At 41.0% G+C, this 19,329-nt stretch overlaps 1 protein-coding gene across 1 annotated transcript in view; it reads right to left on the reverse strand.

The window, feature by feature from the left end:
* The window catches only part of cltcl1 (clathrin, heavy chain-like 1), a 30,893-nt gene extending 14,458 nt beyond the window's left edge, over window positions 1-16,435 (reverse strand). Inside the window, exons 1-7 of the mRNA XM_083905257.1 lie at window positions 16,168-16,435; window positions 6,856-7,063; window positions 3,860-4,128; window positions 2,602-2,763; window positions 2,213-2,326; window positions 1,952-2,125; window positions 85-282 (exon numbers count right to left, since the gene is read on the reverse strand). Coding sequence (XP_083761383.1) covers window positions 85-282; window positions 1,952-2,125; window positions 2,213-2,326; window positions 2,602-2,763; window positions 3,860-4,128; window positions 6,856-7,063; window positions 16,168-16,209 — 1,167 coding nt within the window. The 5' untranslated portion in view covers window positions 16,210-16,435. The remainder of the gene's footprint in view (window positions 1-84; window positions 283-1,951; window positions 2,126-2,212; window positions 2,327-2,601; window positions 2,764-3,859; window positions 4,129-6,855; window positions 7,064-16,167) is intronic.
* Between the last annotated feature and the right edge of the window lie 2,894 nt (window positions 16,436-19,329).

Consider the following 19,329-nt stretch of genomic DNA (forward strand, 5'->3'; position numbering starts at 1 on the left):
AAAATAGTTTTTACATTTTTCAAATGACCCTGGTTCACATTCATGCGTTTACACTGTACAGTGCAGCAGCAAACACAAGCATACCTTTGGTGCTGATGCAGCGACCTTTGCGGCTTCTGAATAAGTTCCCTGGGCAAACAGCGTATTGAACTTTCTGCCAAAAAGTTCCTCAGCCCCAGCGAGGTTTGACCTCACAGCCATCCTCAAGGCCAGGTCAGGGTTTTGAAGGACGTTGGTGGCATAGTTGACAATATTTTCCTCTTCAACACACACAGACAAAACCTTGAAACAAAAAAAAACAGTTAATACGACGTTGGTAAAATAGCAAAACAAACGAGTAACTGTGTATATGGCAATAGAAAATGCTATCTGTAGGCAGGCGTGTTAAAAAAACAATCCTACTGCACCCAGGGTGGATACATAATGTGGTTATTTACTAGGGGTGTGATTAAACTTGACGAGATTTCTCGTCGCGGTAAAAAACTGTCCCGCGAGATTTGTGACCTAAAGAAGGAGAGGGAAAAGAAGAATTTTTGTTTCAATTTGTGGAAGAAGAAGTTTATTAAAAGCTCATCCTTACATTGCAGTGTTTCCTACAGTGTATATGGCGGGCTGCCAGGCTTTACTTATAGATTTCTTTTATACACCTCGGCTTTTTCTATACCGGGGAACAAGAGCGCATGCTCCCCAAATAATCCGCGCAGCGAACGCTTGTCCTGGTGCCGATTGAAACCCAAGTCACACTATCAAGTCCGTCATTATTACGGTCATTCTTGTCAATAAAGATGTTATATTTAGCGATGAACCGATAATTCGGCGGTCGAAACACAGCTACAACACGGTGGAACAGCACCTGTTAAACGCTGGAAAGTCTCTGCGCAAAAGCGAAATTTGGCTGCGTGCGGCACAGATTATGAACTCCCCGCAACATTCACTTCACAGCAGAGAACATTCTCTCTCTTTGAGCAGTTAATTAAAGACATCAGCTCATCTGATGCATCTGTTATTCCCTTAATTGCAGCGTTAAAGAGTCTTCTTTCAAAAAGATTAAGACCACGGAGTGAAAACGATGAAAAGTGCGCTCTGCTCTTCAAAGTCTGTCACCACGTTTCACTCAGATCACCTGCACTTTATCGTGACTGTACTCATCCTCATCATAAAGATCATTATTCTTATGTGGGGATAAAACACGTAGAGAAATTATCCAGTCTGCTTTGGAAGAGACCGCTTGGAGACGCAGGAGCGCAGAGCGAGGAACGGCGCAGGGGCGGTGCGCAGAAATAACGGTGCAGGGCCGTTGGTCTGCACCAGATGAGGCAGATGAGGGGGCACTACCACTTTTATGTTTATGTTGCTTTATTTTACTTTTAAATGTAACCATTGCATGGCTTGTTTTAAGATTCACTGGCCGATTACTTAATTAATATTTAACTTATGTGAAAAAAATGTATATTATTTATTTTAATTTCAAGAGTGTCTTTTTGCAAGACTATAGTTGGTGTTTAAGTAGTGTTAATAAATGTCTTACAATAACACATAATAGTCATAATTTCCAGTGAACTTTTAATTTAATTTTTTTTACAAAAGAACGCCGTCGGCCGCCAGTGGTCCCGAGAGTTACCACCGGGCTTAGCCAGTTTTCTGGGGGAAACCGTGCTTACATCATGCATGTAAAGAGTTATACATTTCAAAATGCATTTGCAACTTGTTTAAATAAATCTGTTGGTCCAGTCATATATATTGTCATTGTAATTGTCTCAAAATCTCGTCTCGTCTCGTTCTCGTGAACCCAATATCGTGTCTCGTCTCGTCTCGTGAGCTGAGTGTATCGTCACACCCCTATTATTTACTGTACATTTGGTTGTATACTGCATTAAAAAGATACGCCCTAAGCCCTCTACAGTGGAAATAGCAAATGAGGACAATTACATACGACTTTCAGCTTTCTCACCTGTCCCTTCTTGTTGACCCCAATAATTCCTGAAGTGGCTTCATATGGGGCAGTTACGAAGATGGTCTCTGCACTGATTCGGTTCATGTAGATGCACACTCCAGACTCCAAGTCGTACAGGTGAATGTACCCATACTTGGTGATTAAATATATGACACCATGCTTACTGCCAATCTGAGAAGAAAGATCAGAGAGACAATTTATTTGCTCTGTAGTCATCATTTTGCCCGCAATTGATGAGCGGCCGTGGTCTTTCCTCACCTGCATAGCTACAGGAAAGTCTGTCTGGGCCTCTGGAGGGAAGAACACGTCCACTGCTTTCTTAGCAAATGGCTGGTTTCCTGCAGCTGGCTGACCAACCTCAATGATGTGCAGCTGGAGGAGGAAATTCCACATGAAGAAATGATCAGAGTAAGCAAACAACCACAGCAAAGCAAGTACAAGAAAAGACAGAAAAGCAAGAAAACTAATAAACTCATTTACAGTTTGATGACCAAAAAGCATGATGTATTAACAAAGTGTTTAGTTTCTACTTTACTTTGTATTTTTGTACAATTCAGGGGCATGAATTGAATACAAAAGAGGCTAGACTAAATACATTTTGATAGCATCATGGATGAAATCCTTGCTTACAACCCAGTTGGCCTCACCTTTCCCCCAGCCTGTGAACGCACAGCAAAGCAGAAGAGGGTGGAGGGGTTGGCATTTCCCTCCACTTTAAACTCCCCGAAGGCAGCAGCATGGCCTTCAATGGGTTGGGACACTTTCCTGTCAACAGAGTAAAGTTGCATTGCTCCAACTACACGGTTTTGCTGCAAAACAAGAGTAAAATACATAAATGGTCTGTTAAGTCAGTAACACACATTTAACATCTTGAAGATCAAAGGTGTATGTGTTAAATAGCTCTACATTCTGCAGTGTTTGGTCTCCCAGTCTCATGGAGTTGAATTATAAACCTAAACAAAGCCTCCAACAACACATTATTGAGTCTGGAGCTGACAGAGGGGTTTGGGCCATGGTTCAGCGACTTCGTAGTCGAAAGAAGTAGGTCATCTTTCGACCACAAAGCTGTGGGCTCGATCCCTTGTTCCACTTGTCTAAGTGATGCCCATGTGGCCATGGGCATCACTTAACCTCAAGTTACTCCTGATGGTTTTGCCAGAAGCGTGTGAATGGTTATGATAGATGTGTGATATAAAAAGTGCTGCACATGAACCGTAGTGTAAAGCAGCTTTGAATGGTCAACCAAGACTAGAAAGGCACTCTAGAATTTTCTATTTACCATCTCTGCTCGTAAGATTAAATTACGGTAGTTAAATGCCTCTCCTTACCAAACATGTTCATGAAATGGCACAGGGGAGAGAATAGGAAATGTTAAAGGCTGCAATGAACTTAACTTTAGGCAAAAGACGACCACAGACAGCAGTAAGTTATTGAGTTTAGCTCCAATTGTTCTGTGCTCCCTTTTCTGCACCACTCGTGTAACATTTTGAAAAAGGCCAACTCACATAATTATTCAGTTCCTGCTGTCAAACAACTCAAGCAAAAATAATGTTTCAATAATTGCTGCACTGCGGCACAGAGGTGTTGCTCCAATGATGATTTGTCATTATCATAGTCATGTATGAACAGGTCTGATCTGTCCTTTTCCAAAATGATTTGTTCGGCTATAAGGCTGGAATTTCTGCATGTATCCTCTGCAAAGTAAGGTTAGTGTAAAAAAAACAGAGGAGGAAAGAGAGAAAAAAAAATGTCTGATGTGTTCTCAGTCACAAAGTGGATGTCTTATCAACATGTAAATAAGGGATCAGACAAAGGAGCTGTAAACCAAGCCAACTGCTTTCAGATATGTTCAGATATGCAATGTTTATGTGGCGTGAGTAAACACGTTCACATGTGAGCTCATACCTGCGCAGAGATCCCTATCAGCAAGAGCCACTTCTGTTGTTCGTCAGTTCTGTAGTTTATGATCTGACATCCGGCCAGACTGGCATGCCGATCGAATACTTTGATTGGCTGGGAATCCCCCTCCATGCTCCAGTGAAAGACGGCCGCATCCGTCACCAAGGCAACAGTGTTCACCGATATCCACTTCCAGAACATGACATCCTCCGTCATGGTGTGCGCCTTCACCTTGCTCTTCATCTCGATGTTGAAGATCTGCAGCGTCTTGGCAGCTGAGGTGAGGTAAAGAAACACAGAGAAGTGAGCACAGAGAGTACAGCAGGTACAAAGAGCTTAACAATAACAAACACAAACTTTCAATCAACAAAAAACAGACGTATACACAAAAGTGCGGGGTCACTTAGAAATGTCCTTATTTTTGAAGGAAAAGCTCTTTTTTTTCAATGAATATAACATTAAATGAATCAGAAATACACTTATACATTGTTAATGTGGTAAACGACTATTCTAGCTGCAAACGTCTGTTTTTTAATGGAATATGTACATAGGTGTATAGAGGCCCATTTCCAGTGTTCTAATGGTACATTGTGTTTACTAATCGCGGTAGAAGGCTATTGGATGATTAGAAAACCCTTGAAAACCCTAGTTCTTTGGTGTTTGAAGGGTAAAATTATAAAAATCATTATTTCTAATCTTGTCAATGTCTTGACTATATTTTCTATTAATTTTGATGAAGAAAAGTGTGACACGAAAAAATTGGATAGGTGACCCCAAACTTTTGAACGGTAGTATACATGGATTTAAGATGATGGTGTTGGAAATGAGAGACGGATGTTTCATCACACAGTCCATATAGTTCTAATACCCGTACTAATTAAAACTGTACTTTATCCACCCACTGTACTATATATCTTGTGATGTGTGCCCATATTTGGCTTACCTGCACCTAAAATGTTCTCGTGCCACCATATTACATGGCAATACATCTTCCGTTTTTAATGGAAGAACTTTATGGGGTTTATTAACTTTATGGGGTAATTTAATTTATGCTGACAGCACATTAAAAGTTTATTTAAATTAGCAGGAGATAGCAAAGTGACCAAGGATGTACGCACCAAGTGCTCAAACCAGACAAATACATATCAATCTGTATATTATATTTCCTCAAGAAGAAGAAGAATTTTGCTCTATATGCTCTAGATCACATGTGTCAAACTCGTGGCCCGCCACGTCATTTTATGTGGCCCGCGAGTGATTAATTGGTCTAAAAAATCTGTGTTAAAATAGTTCTATCCTGCTTTAAGGCATTCATTGACCATAAACTACATTTCCCACAATGCATGGTGATAGCTTTCCCCGAAAAGTGACGACATCCTGCCACTAGATTGCAGTGTATCATTGTATATGCATCATACGACGAGTGAAATTGAGACCTTGATCGTAGCAGAATGTGTTCACAAAAGCCCCAACCAAAAAAACGGCAGTGTAAGCTCGCTTTATTGTGGCTGAAGAAATCACCCGTGCTTCAAAGTCTTTTTCTAAGGGTGTGTTTTTGAAGCAGTGCATGCTGAAGGTGTGTGAGCAGATCTGCAGAGACTACATTATATTTGGCTACATTTAGTTACATTTATTCTGTATGACAGTTGAATCTGGCCCTTTGAGGGTAACCATTATTAATGTGGCCCTCAGTGAAAATGAGTTTGACACCCCTGCTCTAGACTATTGTACACATGGCGAACCTCCTTTACCATTAAAGCTGCCACACATTGACTCAGTCATTCAGACACACGCATAGTGCCAAAATCCACTGTGTAATGTCTGACACATACACTCCACCAACACACAAGTCATGCCAACACATATATTTCTCATAAAAGAAAGAAACTAGTGTATGTGGCTGAGAGTTAGGTCAGAGTAGGGGTGTGATGGGTGTGTAGAAGTCATTTTTATTTTCTAAACGGTTGTCTGTCTTTTTATTGATCAGAGGTCAAACTAGGCCTGTGCACTTGACAGCAGTATGTGGGAGGCTTTTATGAGAGAGACATGATTACTGCATCATCACAACAGAGCGCCAGACTGTTAGACAGACAGAAGGCAAAACTCACCGTCTGAGAAATGACAGAAAGCAAGGGAGAAAAAGCAAAGTGTCAATCAGGTGAGAAAACAATAGACCAGAGGGGAAAGAGCAGTCCTCTGGGAGAGGGAGGAGGAGGAGGAGGGAGTGAAAGAAGTATCAGAGGTAAACCATCCTGATCAGCACTTCAGTGTGTTCAAAGGGCTATGTTCAGTGGCGGAAAATCAATTTACACAACCAATTCATTACGTTCAGGCAATAGGACCGAGTGTACTCTGCATATTTACGGCACTGACAGAGTTATTACATAACTGTAGCTTTCCCATGGCAGTGCTAGTATATGGCTAAATTTGTTCAAATGAAAGGGAAAAAATAGTGCACTGACTTTATCCTGGAACAGAAACAACAATAATACCCCTTAGTACTTGGAATAAAGCCACTTGCAATATCAGCAAACAAATGTGCTTTTCTCAGTAATGCAGCATGTCTCCTGTAATAACCACTCGTGCGGCCAGCTGAATGTTTTGCCCCCACAGACTGTATCAAAAAAAAAAATGGACGCAGTTTTCCAGTTGCAGAACAAACTTCCATTATGAAGCCTCAAGATTGACGTTTTTGAATCTGACATTTACACCTGCACCCTGGCACCTATAAGATACCAGTTATCAGTCACACTGGTGTCCAATCATATGTGCTGTGTTTTGTTGTCCATTTCCCCCGAAAAATTGTGACATTCTTTACAAAATGTGCATCATTTTCTATTGAGAAAGGGCACAGAAACCATTGATTCCATAGGAAAAAAATGAGTTCCTTTGACTGCTACTTCCATCCTACCTTGCAGACTTCACTTTTCAAATCGAAATACTACGTCCATTTTTAATATACAGTGCATGTTTGCTACACGTCTCATAATTCATGTTCTCACCTTTCAGAGCGATGACCTTGCTGGCGGGGTTCATGATGGCACTGTCGGCAGAGATGGGTCTCCTGATTGGGTTGGTGGGGTCTGACATGTCTATCATCACCACCTGGTTCTGCTCACCCACTTTCTCTCTGATGCAGATGAACTTGTCCGACTCCATGGTCAGATAGCTGAACCCTATGTTGGCTGGGTTTAAGCCCAGGTTCTGCAACTGTTAAGATTAAGAGTACAGAAAAAAAGCAACAATGAGAAACTTTTATTATTAGCCTATGTATATAGTTACAGAAATAACAGAGGCATAACACAACTAAAATAACTAATAATAATATAACTAATAACTAAACTATATAAACTATTAATATAAAGCTGAACATCATGCCCACGTCTGAACAGTAAATACAAAGTGACAGTGAGCAGGTGATTAGTTTGGCTTTAAATAAGGCCCATCACAAAGATCAAGTGTAGAAGATTATCCAGTTACATGTAATAAACTATTTGTTAGAGAGGTTTTAAACGTTCTTTTTCATCATTCAGTTTAGTGTCATTGCTTACTGAGCAAATACAAGCACTTAATTCAACCACTTTCAGAGCTTTTAGCCACATATTACAACCTTCAGCAGATGTTTTTATTACAATTATATAATTTGTATTCTCAGAATTCTGACATACGCATCATTATAACTGGGCTACATTAAATTATCAAGCATTCATTAGGTGATAAATACTGAAATAAAAAGGTGAGCGTATTACTATTATTATTTTAGTATTCCTTGGAAAAACAAAAAAAATAGCTATGGATCAATATTCGTTAGTCTCATAGTTCATAGACAGCATGTGCATTACAGTGGGCAAAGACAATAGGCACACTGTAATGTGCCAACAGAATAAAGTTAAAACTGGAATAAAGATTGAAAGGAACATTTCAGTTGTTTTCATTAAAATCCCATGCAGTGTTTGGTAACAGCTGATCTTTGCCTTGCGTGGGAAAAAGGAGCAATCTGCAAACCAAGTGTTTTGATCAAAATATCAGAAGGTCTGCTCCAGTTTCCAGAAATATTCTTAAAAGTTGGGCTCCAGACAGGCAGTCTGGTGGTGGTAACAGGGAGCCAGTGAACAAGTGTGGGCACACAGTAGACAACAGGATGTTAATAACAACAGAGCTTTGTTTTACACTCTAAATATAGCCACTATTAATCTCCTGAATTTACTGTAACATTTCCAGATCTGCGTCACTTATCGGTAATTATACTGGAAAACATATTTATTACAAGTACTACTTATTACTAGCTATCAAATCCAGATTGCAACTGTTAATTGTAGTCATTCTGAATAATATTTACTTCTCATGTGAGAAGACATAAAAAAAAAAACACAAATATCAAAATGATGTCAACTCTCGCAGAACAAACAAACGTGAACACTCCACCTAGGTTAGCAGCAGCCAAACAGGATTTCTTGTGCACAAATTCAAACTCACTGAACTGTGAGGGCAGACCAAAACATGCACTCTCCCTCTGATGACTGAACAGACTGCATTACGCAGTCTGAGGCAAGCAGAAAGGAATCCTTCAGTTCATCACAAGGATGGCACTATGTCTCAGTTGGCTGCATGGACATGCAAGAATCGTGACTGCCGAGAGACATTTAAATAATGTCATCCACAAAACAGGAAGGAATAACAGTCAGCTGGAGGACATTCTCTAGCAAACAAAGGTCTTTGATTATATCAGAGAGAAAGAGGTCACAGAAAAAATTATTACGACTAAGACCATGGCTTTGAAGTTTGGATTATCTGGTTATCTGTGGTGTAATAAAAATATATAAATATATGCAAGTAGTAGTGTGAATATTCAAAATCTTTTAAATCCCAATTACATAACACTAGTACATTTTATACTTAAAAAAAGTCACAGTCCATCTAGCAATAGGACTTAGAAAAACTTTTGTGTAGACTTTACCCGGCAACAAGAAATACAATTTTCTCATTATCTGTTAGGTTGCTAATTCAAGGCAGCTGTAAGCAGAGCAATCTGTCTTCACATCATCCATTCATAGATTACTAATTGATATGTGGTTAGTTTTCAGTCAGCATGAGAAATGTCATGTGCAAGTGTGTGAACTTATTGAAATGTGCGTTCAAAAAACATATTTTCAAATTCATATTTGCATCAAATCACACGAGACTTGACACGTGAGACTCGAAATAGTCTCGCCTGACCACAAGCTGTTAGCTCCGGTGAAGCTAACAGCTAAGCTAACATCTGATTCTGCCGATTTGTTTTTCTACTTTGCGATCTATGGTGTGTAGAACCAGAAATACTTCAACACACCACTTTTCAGATGCTTTCATGTCGTGACTGTTCGCTCAGAAGAACGGTTTAGTTTGTTTTTGTAAGTTTGTGGGCGTTGTCTTCTTCTGATGAGCAAAGTGGACATGCATGTAGGCTAAGACACACTCACAGCACCCTCTGCTGGACAACTCCTATAGAATTGCACCGTAAATTCAATTAATGTAAATAGTTCAATTTTTACATAAACATTACAGACCCACATTTTATCCAATTTGCAGCATTAGTTCTGTGAAAGTCTCTTTCATAACCAAGCAAAATTAGTATGGAGATCTCTGAATTAATCCATACTGAAAATGCTATATAAATACAACACCATTTTCCATTTACTGAAAATGAAATCCAATCAGGACCCTGTGAACCTCAATTGAATAATCTCAGGACATCAGCAGCGATACCCATTCCTTATTATTTTTACTATTAAATAATCTGCCTGGCCACAATTTACCCACCAACACTCAAAATATAAGAAGTTTGGAAGGATGAATACCAGTGACTGATGCCAGGTGTGCTGAAGATGTATCATTCTGTAAGATAATAGGATGAGCAAATGAACATAAAACTCTGGTAATCATTATTTTTCATATTGCATGTATGTCAAAGTATTGCTAGTTTCACCATATATGCTTGCTAAGCTTAGGTTAGACTATCACACAAACGGATCAATTCCCACGCAAAACTGATTTACTCCCCGTTTGAGAATCTTCCTGTTGCTTCAAGGCCCAAGGCTACATTTCTCCTTCGACAGGCTTCTCTTTGTATGCTGCACAGATAAGCTAATGACGCGACAACTGGCTATAAAAACTATGTAACTTTCTCTGTGCCTCGGAGCCATTTTGACCTGTGACCTGAGGCATCGCTCATCTTGACTCTCTCTTTGCAAAGGAATAAACAGCGCCTCAACAAACCATTTGATACTCAAGCTTTTATATCTTTGTCAGACATCTTAATACCCATTTTTCCACAACACCCTGCAAGTTTGCTGAGTTTTTAGCCTCTTTTAGCTCATTACTTTGATTGTACAACACTTCCAAACCTATTTTCAGCAGCATGTAATGTAAGGTTAATATTGTCATTCCTCATTTTTAAACTGAAACATGCCACAATAGTTGGATTACAGACAATTACATTATATCATGGATGTATTATATGAACTGGATAGAGCACTGCCCCTTGCTTCCGTTCATTTCTATGAAGCTGCTCACCCAGCGCATATGCCAAAAAAGTTTTTGACATCCGCGTTTATTTCCAGGTTATGGGGCCCATAGAGCATGCGCAGTAGTGTCACTACCATATAAAGATCTATAAAAGCCTGTGTCCATGTCTCAAGGTGTCCCGTCGACACTTCTACAGGCGTCTCTTTTACTATTGCGGTCAATGGGAAAATTGCTTTTGGGCTCCATGGGGTTTTCTGTTGCAGTACCCACAGTGGCCACCATGTAAATACTGTCTTCAAGGCAGAGGGGGCGGTGCTCTATCCAGTTCATATTATACATCCATGCATTATAGTATATTTGTTCATTATTAGTATGTACATGTTGAGCTGGAAGAAATCATTGTTTTCTTTGAACATTAATTTAAAACCGTAATCATCAAAGAAAAAGTAGAATGCATTTCTGGGGGAACTGCAGAGTGTGCTTGCTCGGGTGCCGATCTCGTCTGGCTGTGACGGGCAAATGCTTCCGAAAATCCAAAATCCTTCTGGTAACTTTTGTGAGGCTTGGTCTGTACGGCAAGGATCATGTACGGCAAGTTTCGTGAAGATCGGACACAATTTGTGACAGGTGAAAGTTTAATTTCGCTTTCTATTCAATCCAATATGGCGGAATAAACGACAAGGGTCAGTAACACTATGTTCAATTTCCACACTACACCGGTTCAGGCCGGACGTTCCAGAGTTGAACCGGTGGAGATATCTCAAAGGGTATAGGAGCAAAGCCTAAAAGAAAACTTAAGAATGACAATATTGTGCTGCCTTTCAGCAAGCATACTAATGTCAGCAAAATAAAGAGCAGCTCAAATATGAAGAATTACTGCCTCTGTTTTAGTGTCTGTTCTTTTAGTTCTGCAGGCAATGCAACATAAAGGACTATTGAACTGGCCAAAGAGAAAACCTGTGGGAGGACTGGAGCCATATGTTGCATCTCCTCCAGACTGGCAGAACTATGTCTGGGAGGGAAGGGGAGGCAAACTGAAGTAAACAAAACTGGGGAGGGAAATAAGAATGGGAGTGAAAGGAAGAGCTCAAGACACAAACCAGCCCCCTGCTAAGAAAATAAAGAGAGCACAGTTGTTAGGAGAGAACCAGCGAGACTACTTTAAGCAAGGGTGATAAATGTATCTTTTAAAAGAAATAAAGATTGAAGGATGATAGCGAGTGACGCCTGCACAGTGCAGTTCCAGTAACACAGGCACTTTGGCAATTTACAGTTCAGGGTGGAGCAACTGACAGTTCAGGGTGGAGCAACTGACTAACTCCCCCCCCCGCTTCTTCTTAGTCGAACATTCCAGACCAAAATCACACTTTGACTACAACCTACTGTCTCCAGTGATCCATAAACTGCATCTAGTAATGCATCTTCACACAGACTGCCCACAACAGCTGAGAGGATCATTACAGCGGCACTAATATCGCAATAACAACAAGCAGTTGAACTTCACTGATGATACAGCATTGACGGTATTTGGTGAGTCATTGACTCAGTGGACTGACATGTCGCATCAGCAGCTGCGGGTTTGAGGTTTACGAGGAATTTAAAAGCAGAACACGGCAAAAGGGAATAGTGGAAATGATGATGCTTTGCACTTTCTTTGATGAAAATGTCGTCTTCAGACTGTAAGAAATTATAGGTGATCACAAACGCCTTAATGTTCAATTCAATTTGTGTAGTACAGTACAACAAATCCATTAAATATGTACATGACCAGCTTTAGCTTCTTTCAGAGTATTTTTTTTTGCCTTTTTTGTTGGCAGCAGACCTCAGTCCAAATATGTTCCAAGTAGAAAACAGAAGGGCCTGGATTTATGTCTGAAACCAATAAAAACAAACTGATAAAAATGTCCAAATCAGTCAAATAATTTTGCTTTGAAAGTTCTTTGTGGGCAGTCTTATTACTTATTACTTTTGTTATATTGCTATTTATGAAAATGTTGAGCTACAGTATTGGGGTATTGATACGTTTGCCATTTCACATGCTTAGGTCAGTGCTGTATTTACATTTGATTGATTGTTTCCACTGCCCCTAAACTATATTATCAGAGTGTTCATTTCCCCCTATTTACCATTCAATTGCTTCCAGTTGTCAGATAAAAAGATTTGATGCTTCTGATAAAATGATTTCCCCCTGACTTTCAGATAGAGATGGGACGATAATACTTTTTTGTGTCTGATACCGATATCACAAATTTGGGTGTCTTCTGTTCTGATATCGATATCAGTCAAAAAACTCAAAGACGTAATTCTCCAACTGTTCAACAGCCCAAACATGACTCAGCTAAAATGCTTTTGCTGATTTTTGTTTGCATTTTTACTGTATATATCTCGAGGATTTTTGGATTGTATCAGATTTTATATTTTTATCTGTCCATTATCCAATCCAGTGATTTCGACCAGTATCAGACTGATACTGATTTCCATGCCTAGTTTTTGATTGTCTCTCAAGATATCTGTATTTTTAGGCCTACATTTATTTTGAGGTGGAACAGTTCATGAATTCAAGCTACAATTTTGTTGATGGAGCACAGACACGCATGTTCGTCTCCATCAGCCACCGCTGTTGTCACAGACGCATCCTACTAACTAGACTAAGATAGAGTCTTCTGACAACCTGCTTCCTATACTGATAGGATTTGCTGGACATAAATGGAGCCTGCTTACCTCATCTGTTTATCACAGCCACTGGTTTTGATGTGGCAGCATCAGTTCATCAGCACAGACACAGCAGCACAACAGGATGCTGTGAACAGCCACAGAGCAGAATGGGATTTCCTAACACAAGCCAACAGGAAGATATTCAGGCACTTCTGAACTGCGGGACATTTGGGCACCAACACAAATCACTACAGTACGTATACTGTAGGCCGCTCATTGCTGCACTGACTGACAGTAGAGGAGACGCATGACCGGCTGAAAATGACTCTCACTTGAGCATAGTTCGTAAGTCAAACAAGCCATTCTCAACAGTATATCCTCCTTCATCATTCCATTAACCAAACACTAGCCACTTGGCTCCAAACATCCAACTGGGGCACTGAGCCATTTGGTCAATAAAGCACACCATGACATGACATGTCTGGACGTCAGATGATCAATCATACGAGACAAACAAGGAAGCCGAAGAGAAATGACGGAAAGAGGCTTTGCCACAAGATTAATGACAGTACGTGGAAGACAATCAGCGGCGTGAGAAAAATAATACTGTTGAATTATTCACTGCTACGACAACAGCTCTAAGATGCATGCATCATCCTCTGAACATCACAGTAATGGTGAAGAAACAAATTGTTCCACAGGCTGGTAGCTCATCATGATGCTATGTACATCACTGCTGAACCCAGGCTGGGACTACAGACATTCAGCTGTAAATACCAGACCGAGAAGAAGAAAAAAACTTAACAACTTGAGGCCCAAAGTCCTGGGTTTGCAAATTCCAAGCATTTTTTACCTAACTGGAGCCACCTAGATCCACAGGGGGATACGACTGGTGCAGAGCTGAGATTTCACGGTAGATGTGGGATATAAAGCAGCAGACTGCTGCTTATCGGTGTCTCAAGCCGGGAGATTCTCTTAGGAGATGTACAGTGTTGTGCTACAGTCCCAGGGCACCACCAGCTTTTCATCATTTGGCATTTGGAATGGAATGATGGGATTGAAAGTTGATCTTTTACTGTATATTAGCAAACAATGAAAGTGTAATGCCCTAGCATGTCTAGAGTTATAGACCTTTATCCACAGCAGATATTTGCCCAATTAAATTGTAGGACAATTACAATACTGATAACATTATTTGGGGTTCCACAAAAAATGGGGGTTGGGTCACAATAAATACTTGACACTAACCTGTAGATGCTGCTTTTTCTGAAAAAGGCATTATTTTAAAGCTGCATACATGCATTTCCCATATTTTCTGGATGAGTTCCAATAAAGTAATTGAGAATAATTATACTGTATGGTTGGGAAAGCATTATAGTTAAAACAACAAAACACTTTTGCACAGTGCTGTATGATAGGTATGCACTGTTGTAAGCAATATAACTCAATAAACTAGACAGTGTCACAGAGGAGCAGAGCCTGGTTGTCTGCAAGGTCTCTTGGTCAGCATGAATGAATAAATGCTCTTTGGCTGACAAAAAGTAGGGTTACTGGCCAGAGGAAGGGTGCAAAGAGAGGGGGTGGGGGCTCTTAGCTTTTTTTTTTTTTCAAGTGAAAGGCCATTTCACTGCCTGCGTTACCATAACAACAGGCTACAGACTAGGGGAAGCGTGGGGGTGCGCAACAAAGTTTCTCCTTTGGCTGCAAGGCACCAAGTTCTGGGGCTGCTATGGAACGATTGTCAAAGTGCAAACAAGAGGGAAAAAAGGGGCCGTAGTAGAAATAGTTCATCTGCAGACGACCAAACAACTGGCTGCTTGTTTTTTAATCTGTTTGCAACATGTCTGTTTTCCTTCATACACCGGGAAGCTGCCAACAGCAACAAGGCATTTGCTACTCATATTGATGATTATCATTTTGAAGCTGCATTTATATACTTCTGGTATGGAAACATCAACAATCAGACCAAAGGGCACAATGCATCTCTATCCTATTAATGTATACATACCAGATGACTCTATGGAAGTACGGATCCATCCTGCCGTCAACAATGTTCCAGAGTGATGTTGGACTATAGTTGCTGACCACGTTCATCCCTTTAAGACCACAGTGTATCCATCTACTGGTTTCTTGAACATGACACTGAGGTTACTGGACTCAAATGGCCTCTGCAGTCACCAGATCTCAATCCAATTAGGCTTTTTTTTGGGATGTGGTGGAAGGGGAGTGTCACATCATGGATATGCAGCCAACAAATGTGTTGCTATAATGGCAATACTAGGGCTGAACGAAATTGAATACCATCGAATTGGGATTACTTTAAAAAGGAGTGTGATATGATTTGTGACATCAGAGGGATTGGTCATTTTTAAATCATAATTCACATTTTTCATGAAAAATTTGAATAATGCGCTTTGAAAACTGCAGCAGGCCGTATTGCGATTTCGGTGAATTGTTCAGCCCTAGTCTGAGGAATGTTTCCAAAACGTGTACCTAAAAAGTGGAGAGCGTTACTGAAAGTGGGAGTAGGAAATGATTTGGTTTCTGCAAAATCCAAGATTCTGCTGAGCATGAGTCCGTCTGCTTCCAGACAAGTGATGACTTTATGAACTTAAGTAATGTCAGTGCAACTAACCCTGACTATATATTACTATCATTATTATCATTATTATAGGCCCAGATCAGTACAGACTAAATGACCTGTGAAGACACACTCATTCACCAGTGTTGTTGTTGATCATATTGCTGCAGAACATGACAACAACATGTGAAGCTGCTAAGTGTCGTTCTCGGCTCACACACGAACAGCTGAGCTCAGAAACAAAATAGTACCGCAGTTAACACCGGCGCGAATTGAGGATGACAGCGGCGTTTTTCGACATTGTGCGTGGAAATCTGCTGCGGCATATAAACACACACACACACACACACACAGGTCCGCAGTGGAGCTGTGTACCATCTCAATTTTTACAAGTCATCATCAGCCCGGCAGGAGAAAACCGGGCCTGTTCACTGTGTGTCTATATTGAGCACCAGCCTCCAGTCTTGTTTCAGGTTCCGTTTAAATGCGACATGTGCCGTGTGTTTACGGGGCCTCGTGGACAAACACACATAAGCTAATATCGTTGGGGGGGGGGGGGTTATTTAGCGCTTACCTGCAGGTGTTCCTGAAATCGTATCGGCAGTATCTGAGCCATTTCTGGAGGGTTGGTCAGTCTGGAGTGGAGTCGGTGAGGAAGGAGAGGGGAAGGGGACAGCAGCGGTAGCGGGCAGCAGGAGGAGGACGAGGTGGAGGAGTGGTGGTGGGTCGTGTCCGTTAGTGTCCCTAAATGTACCCAAAACTCAAACGTGATGGGCAGCGGTGATTAGCTTGTGCAGCCTCCGTTTCTGCCACACGGATCCACTGACTGTTCCCATTCACCGGTGCCCCCTACGCCAGTCCTGAATCAAAAAAAAAAAAGCTCCGCACCTCCGCTAAGAAAACTAGTCCACTTCAAGTAGTTACTATAGCTCTGTGCTACATCTAGTCCCTGTTCGAGGCGGGCCTCGTATAAATATGCGTCTGCTCTTCAAAAAAAAGGGGGGGGGGGGAGAAAAAAAATCACTGCTGACTAAGAGCTAGCTGTGACTTCACTAAAGCAGCCAGTGTTCTGGGTTCGTTTCCCCCCTCAGACCTGTCAGAGAGGTCGAGTGTGCAAGAGTGTAGCCCTCCGCCGCAGCCCCCTCCCCCTTCCTTTGCACTAACTTCAAAATCACGGCTCGTGACACGCGCCCCACCTTTCTACACGCGCACGCTCACTCACTCACTCACATAGAACATCATTTGAGCAGAATATTACACTTAATATTTAAGGGTTTACATTTATGAATCTATGAATCTGTCATTTTCGACTTACAACTAACTTAAAAAAAAATGTACACATGGAAATTCATATTAAAACAAACAGAAAAAAAGAAGACACGTTGACTTTCTGTTCTAGTCAAAAGTTATAGTCGGTTCACAAAGGCCTCTACACTCCTCGTGTGACTCACAGGATGTCGGCCACACAGACGTCTTTGGAAATCACATCGTCACTGTTCCAAAGGATTGAGCTCATACAAAGAACTTCCCATATTCTAAGTTGGCAAAATGTTGTGAGGAAATAAATTAAGTGCTCGATTGACATTTTTGACCACAAGAGGAAGTTCAGGGGTGGAAACCTAAACGTTTATTAAGGAACACTGATTACTACGGTGGCCCTGAGGTGTAAAAACATTTACTCAAAATGGAAAGAAATCACACAACACAAACACAAAAGCATTAAAACATTAACTAATTTTAGCTCACTTAGTAGAGCTGCCGTAGAGTTGAGCAAACAGTTCAGCCACTGCTGAGAACGCTGTGTTTTATTGTAATCTCGGGCTCAGCGAGATCTCTGAAAAAACTTGTTCCAGTTACGTAAACAGCAGTTCTCCTGAACAGCGGATCCTCCTGCTCCGGGCACTAGTCCGGGTACATCAGGTTGCGTACATTGAACCGCAGAAGAAGAATAACGTCCGTTGTGGAGGTGTTTCACGAGCGACTGTGTCTTCTGACTCTGGGTCTGACTCAAAGTCATAAAAGGGACTGCTGCGGGGAGTTGTGACGAAACTATTTTTAAACATTCTTAAAACAATGTTTTGATAATGAGTAGCAGTGCATCCACCGTTCCAGAGGGGGGAGCTGCGCTTCTGAGAGCGGCTGTGCTAATTATGTCACTTCCGGGTATTGGCCAATCACAAGACAGTTGGGAAGGCTCTACGCTGGCTGGCCAATCACAACTTAGTCGGTCTTCTGGGTGTGAGATTTATGTCTCAAACACCACAGCTGAGGACAGCGTCAGTGAGGAGAGATTTCTATCGGCTCATTCACAGCAACTAGGAGGTTTTTGACCATAAAATGTATGTAATGTATGTTAATGTATGTAAGTAGACCTCCATAACTAACATATGTGTGATAGGACGACTATGTGAGCTTTTAACGAAAACTGTAGTTTCCTGCGATCGACCAGGGTCGTCGCTCATTGCACGGACGCTCAGTCCGTGTTTTTAACATCCATAGGTGTATGCTTGGTGAATGTTATTTACATTCGTACGTAACATGATGTTGTGGTACTTCTGGTTCAGGGTCACTGTTGAATATGGGGCTTTTTTCGGTCAAGGAGCCACTGAAGGTGATGGGAACCGATGTCCTTCACATATGCAGGCTGACATCTAAAACTCCTGCCACCAAAATGGATAAGAGGTTTAAGCTACACGCTTCCTCATACATATGCGACAACAACCGTGGTGAAATCAGTTTATGGTCGTGCACCTATCTCTGGGGAGAGGTGGAGGAAGGTGACGCTGGAAACCGATTTCAGCCAAAACCCCATCCATTTTGATGACAGGAATTTTAGATCTCGGCCTGCGTATGTGACGGTCATCTTCAGTAGCTCCTTGACCGAGAACAGCCCATGTATGATATGAAGTGGATAGAGCACCGCCCCCTCTGCCTTGAAGACTGTCGCACTGTGTGGATTCACTGAGGAGAGGAGACTGACATGCTGCACTTTATCACTGTGTTCAGTCCCGGACATCGTGACACTGATGACAGTGTGGACTGCGGGGCTGTGGCCGTTTGATGCATCGAGACCTGCGGTCACTTCACCACTGATTCCCGGGGAGGAAAGCGTCTTATCGTCATTATCGGTTCATAAAGTTACTGTTAAATGTGATGAACACGCGAATTAGAGTTGAATATAAACAGGTTGAGTGACAGAATCGGGAGTTATAAAACTACTTTAACACTTCCTAATAATAATTATGCAATTATATAAAGGAAATCAGACAAAAACACCATGATTCCTGTAACACAGATAAACTAATAGCCACGGTCAATTAAATAAACCATTTTTATTGATCGTTTTAATCTTTAACTGCGTCTTTGTACTTTTCAGCAAGTCGAAAAAACGGACATAGCCGAGAGGCATTATGGTAGTGACACGAGTCGTTATCTTTCCTTTCATTTTGAAAACAAATTGAGAAAACAAGTCATTTTTTCCTGGTTTTATTTTGAAGAATGAACGATACACTGATTTGTTTCCCATTTATTTTTAACATAACTTTGTCATGCGTCAGTTATGTCCTGATCAGGGCTGCAACAGTTACCAAACTGAATCAACAACTATTTAGATAATCTTTAGTAATTCGTTTCATATTCTCAGATTTTTCAGCTTCTTGTGATATATTTTTTAAATTTCTTATAAACACAAACCATTCAAACCAAATCATTTTCATTAATTTTTTATTCGTTTTCA

Source organism: Microchirus variegatus (assembly GCF_963457635.1).
Source record: "Microchirus variegatus genome assembly, chromosome: 18".
NCBI lineage: Eukaryota > Metazoa > Chordata > Actinopteri > Pleuronectiformes > Soleidae > Microchirus > Microchirus variegatus.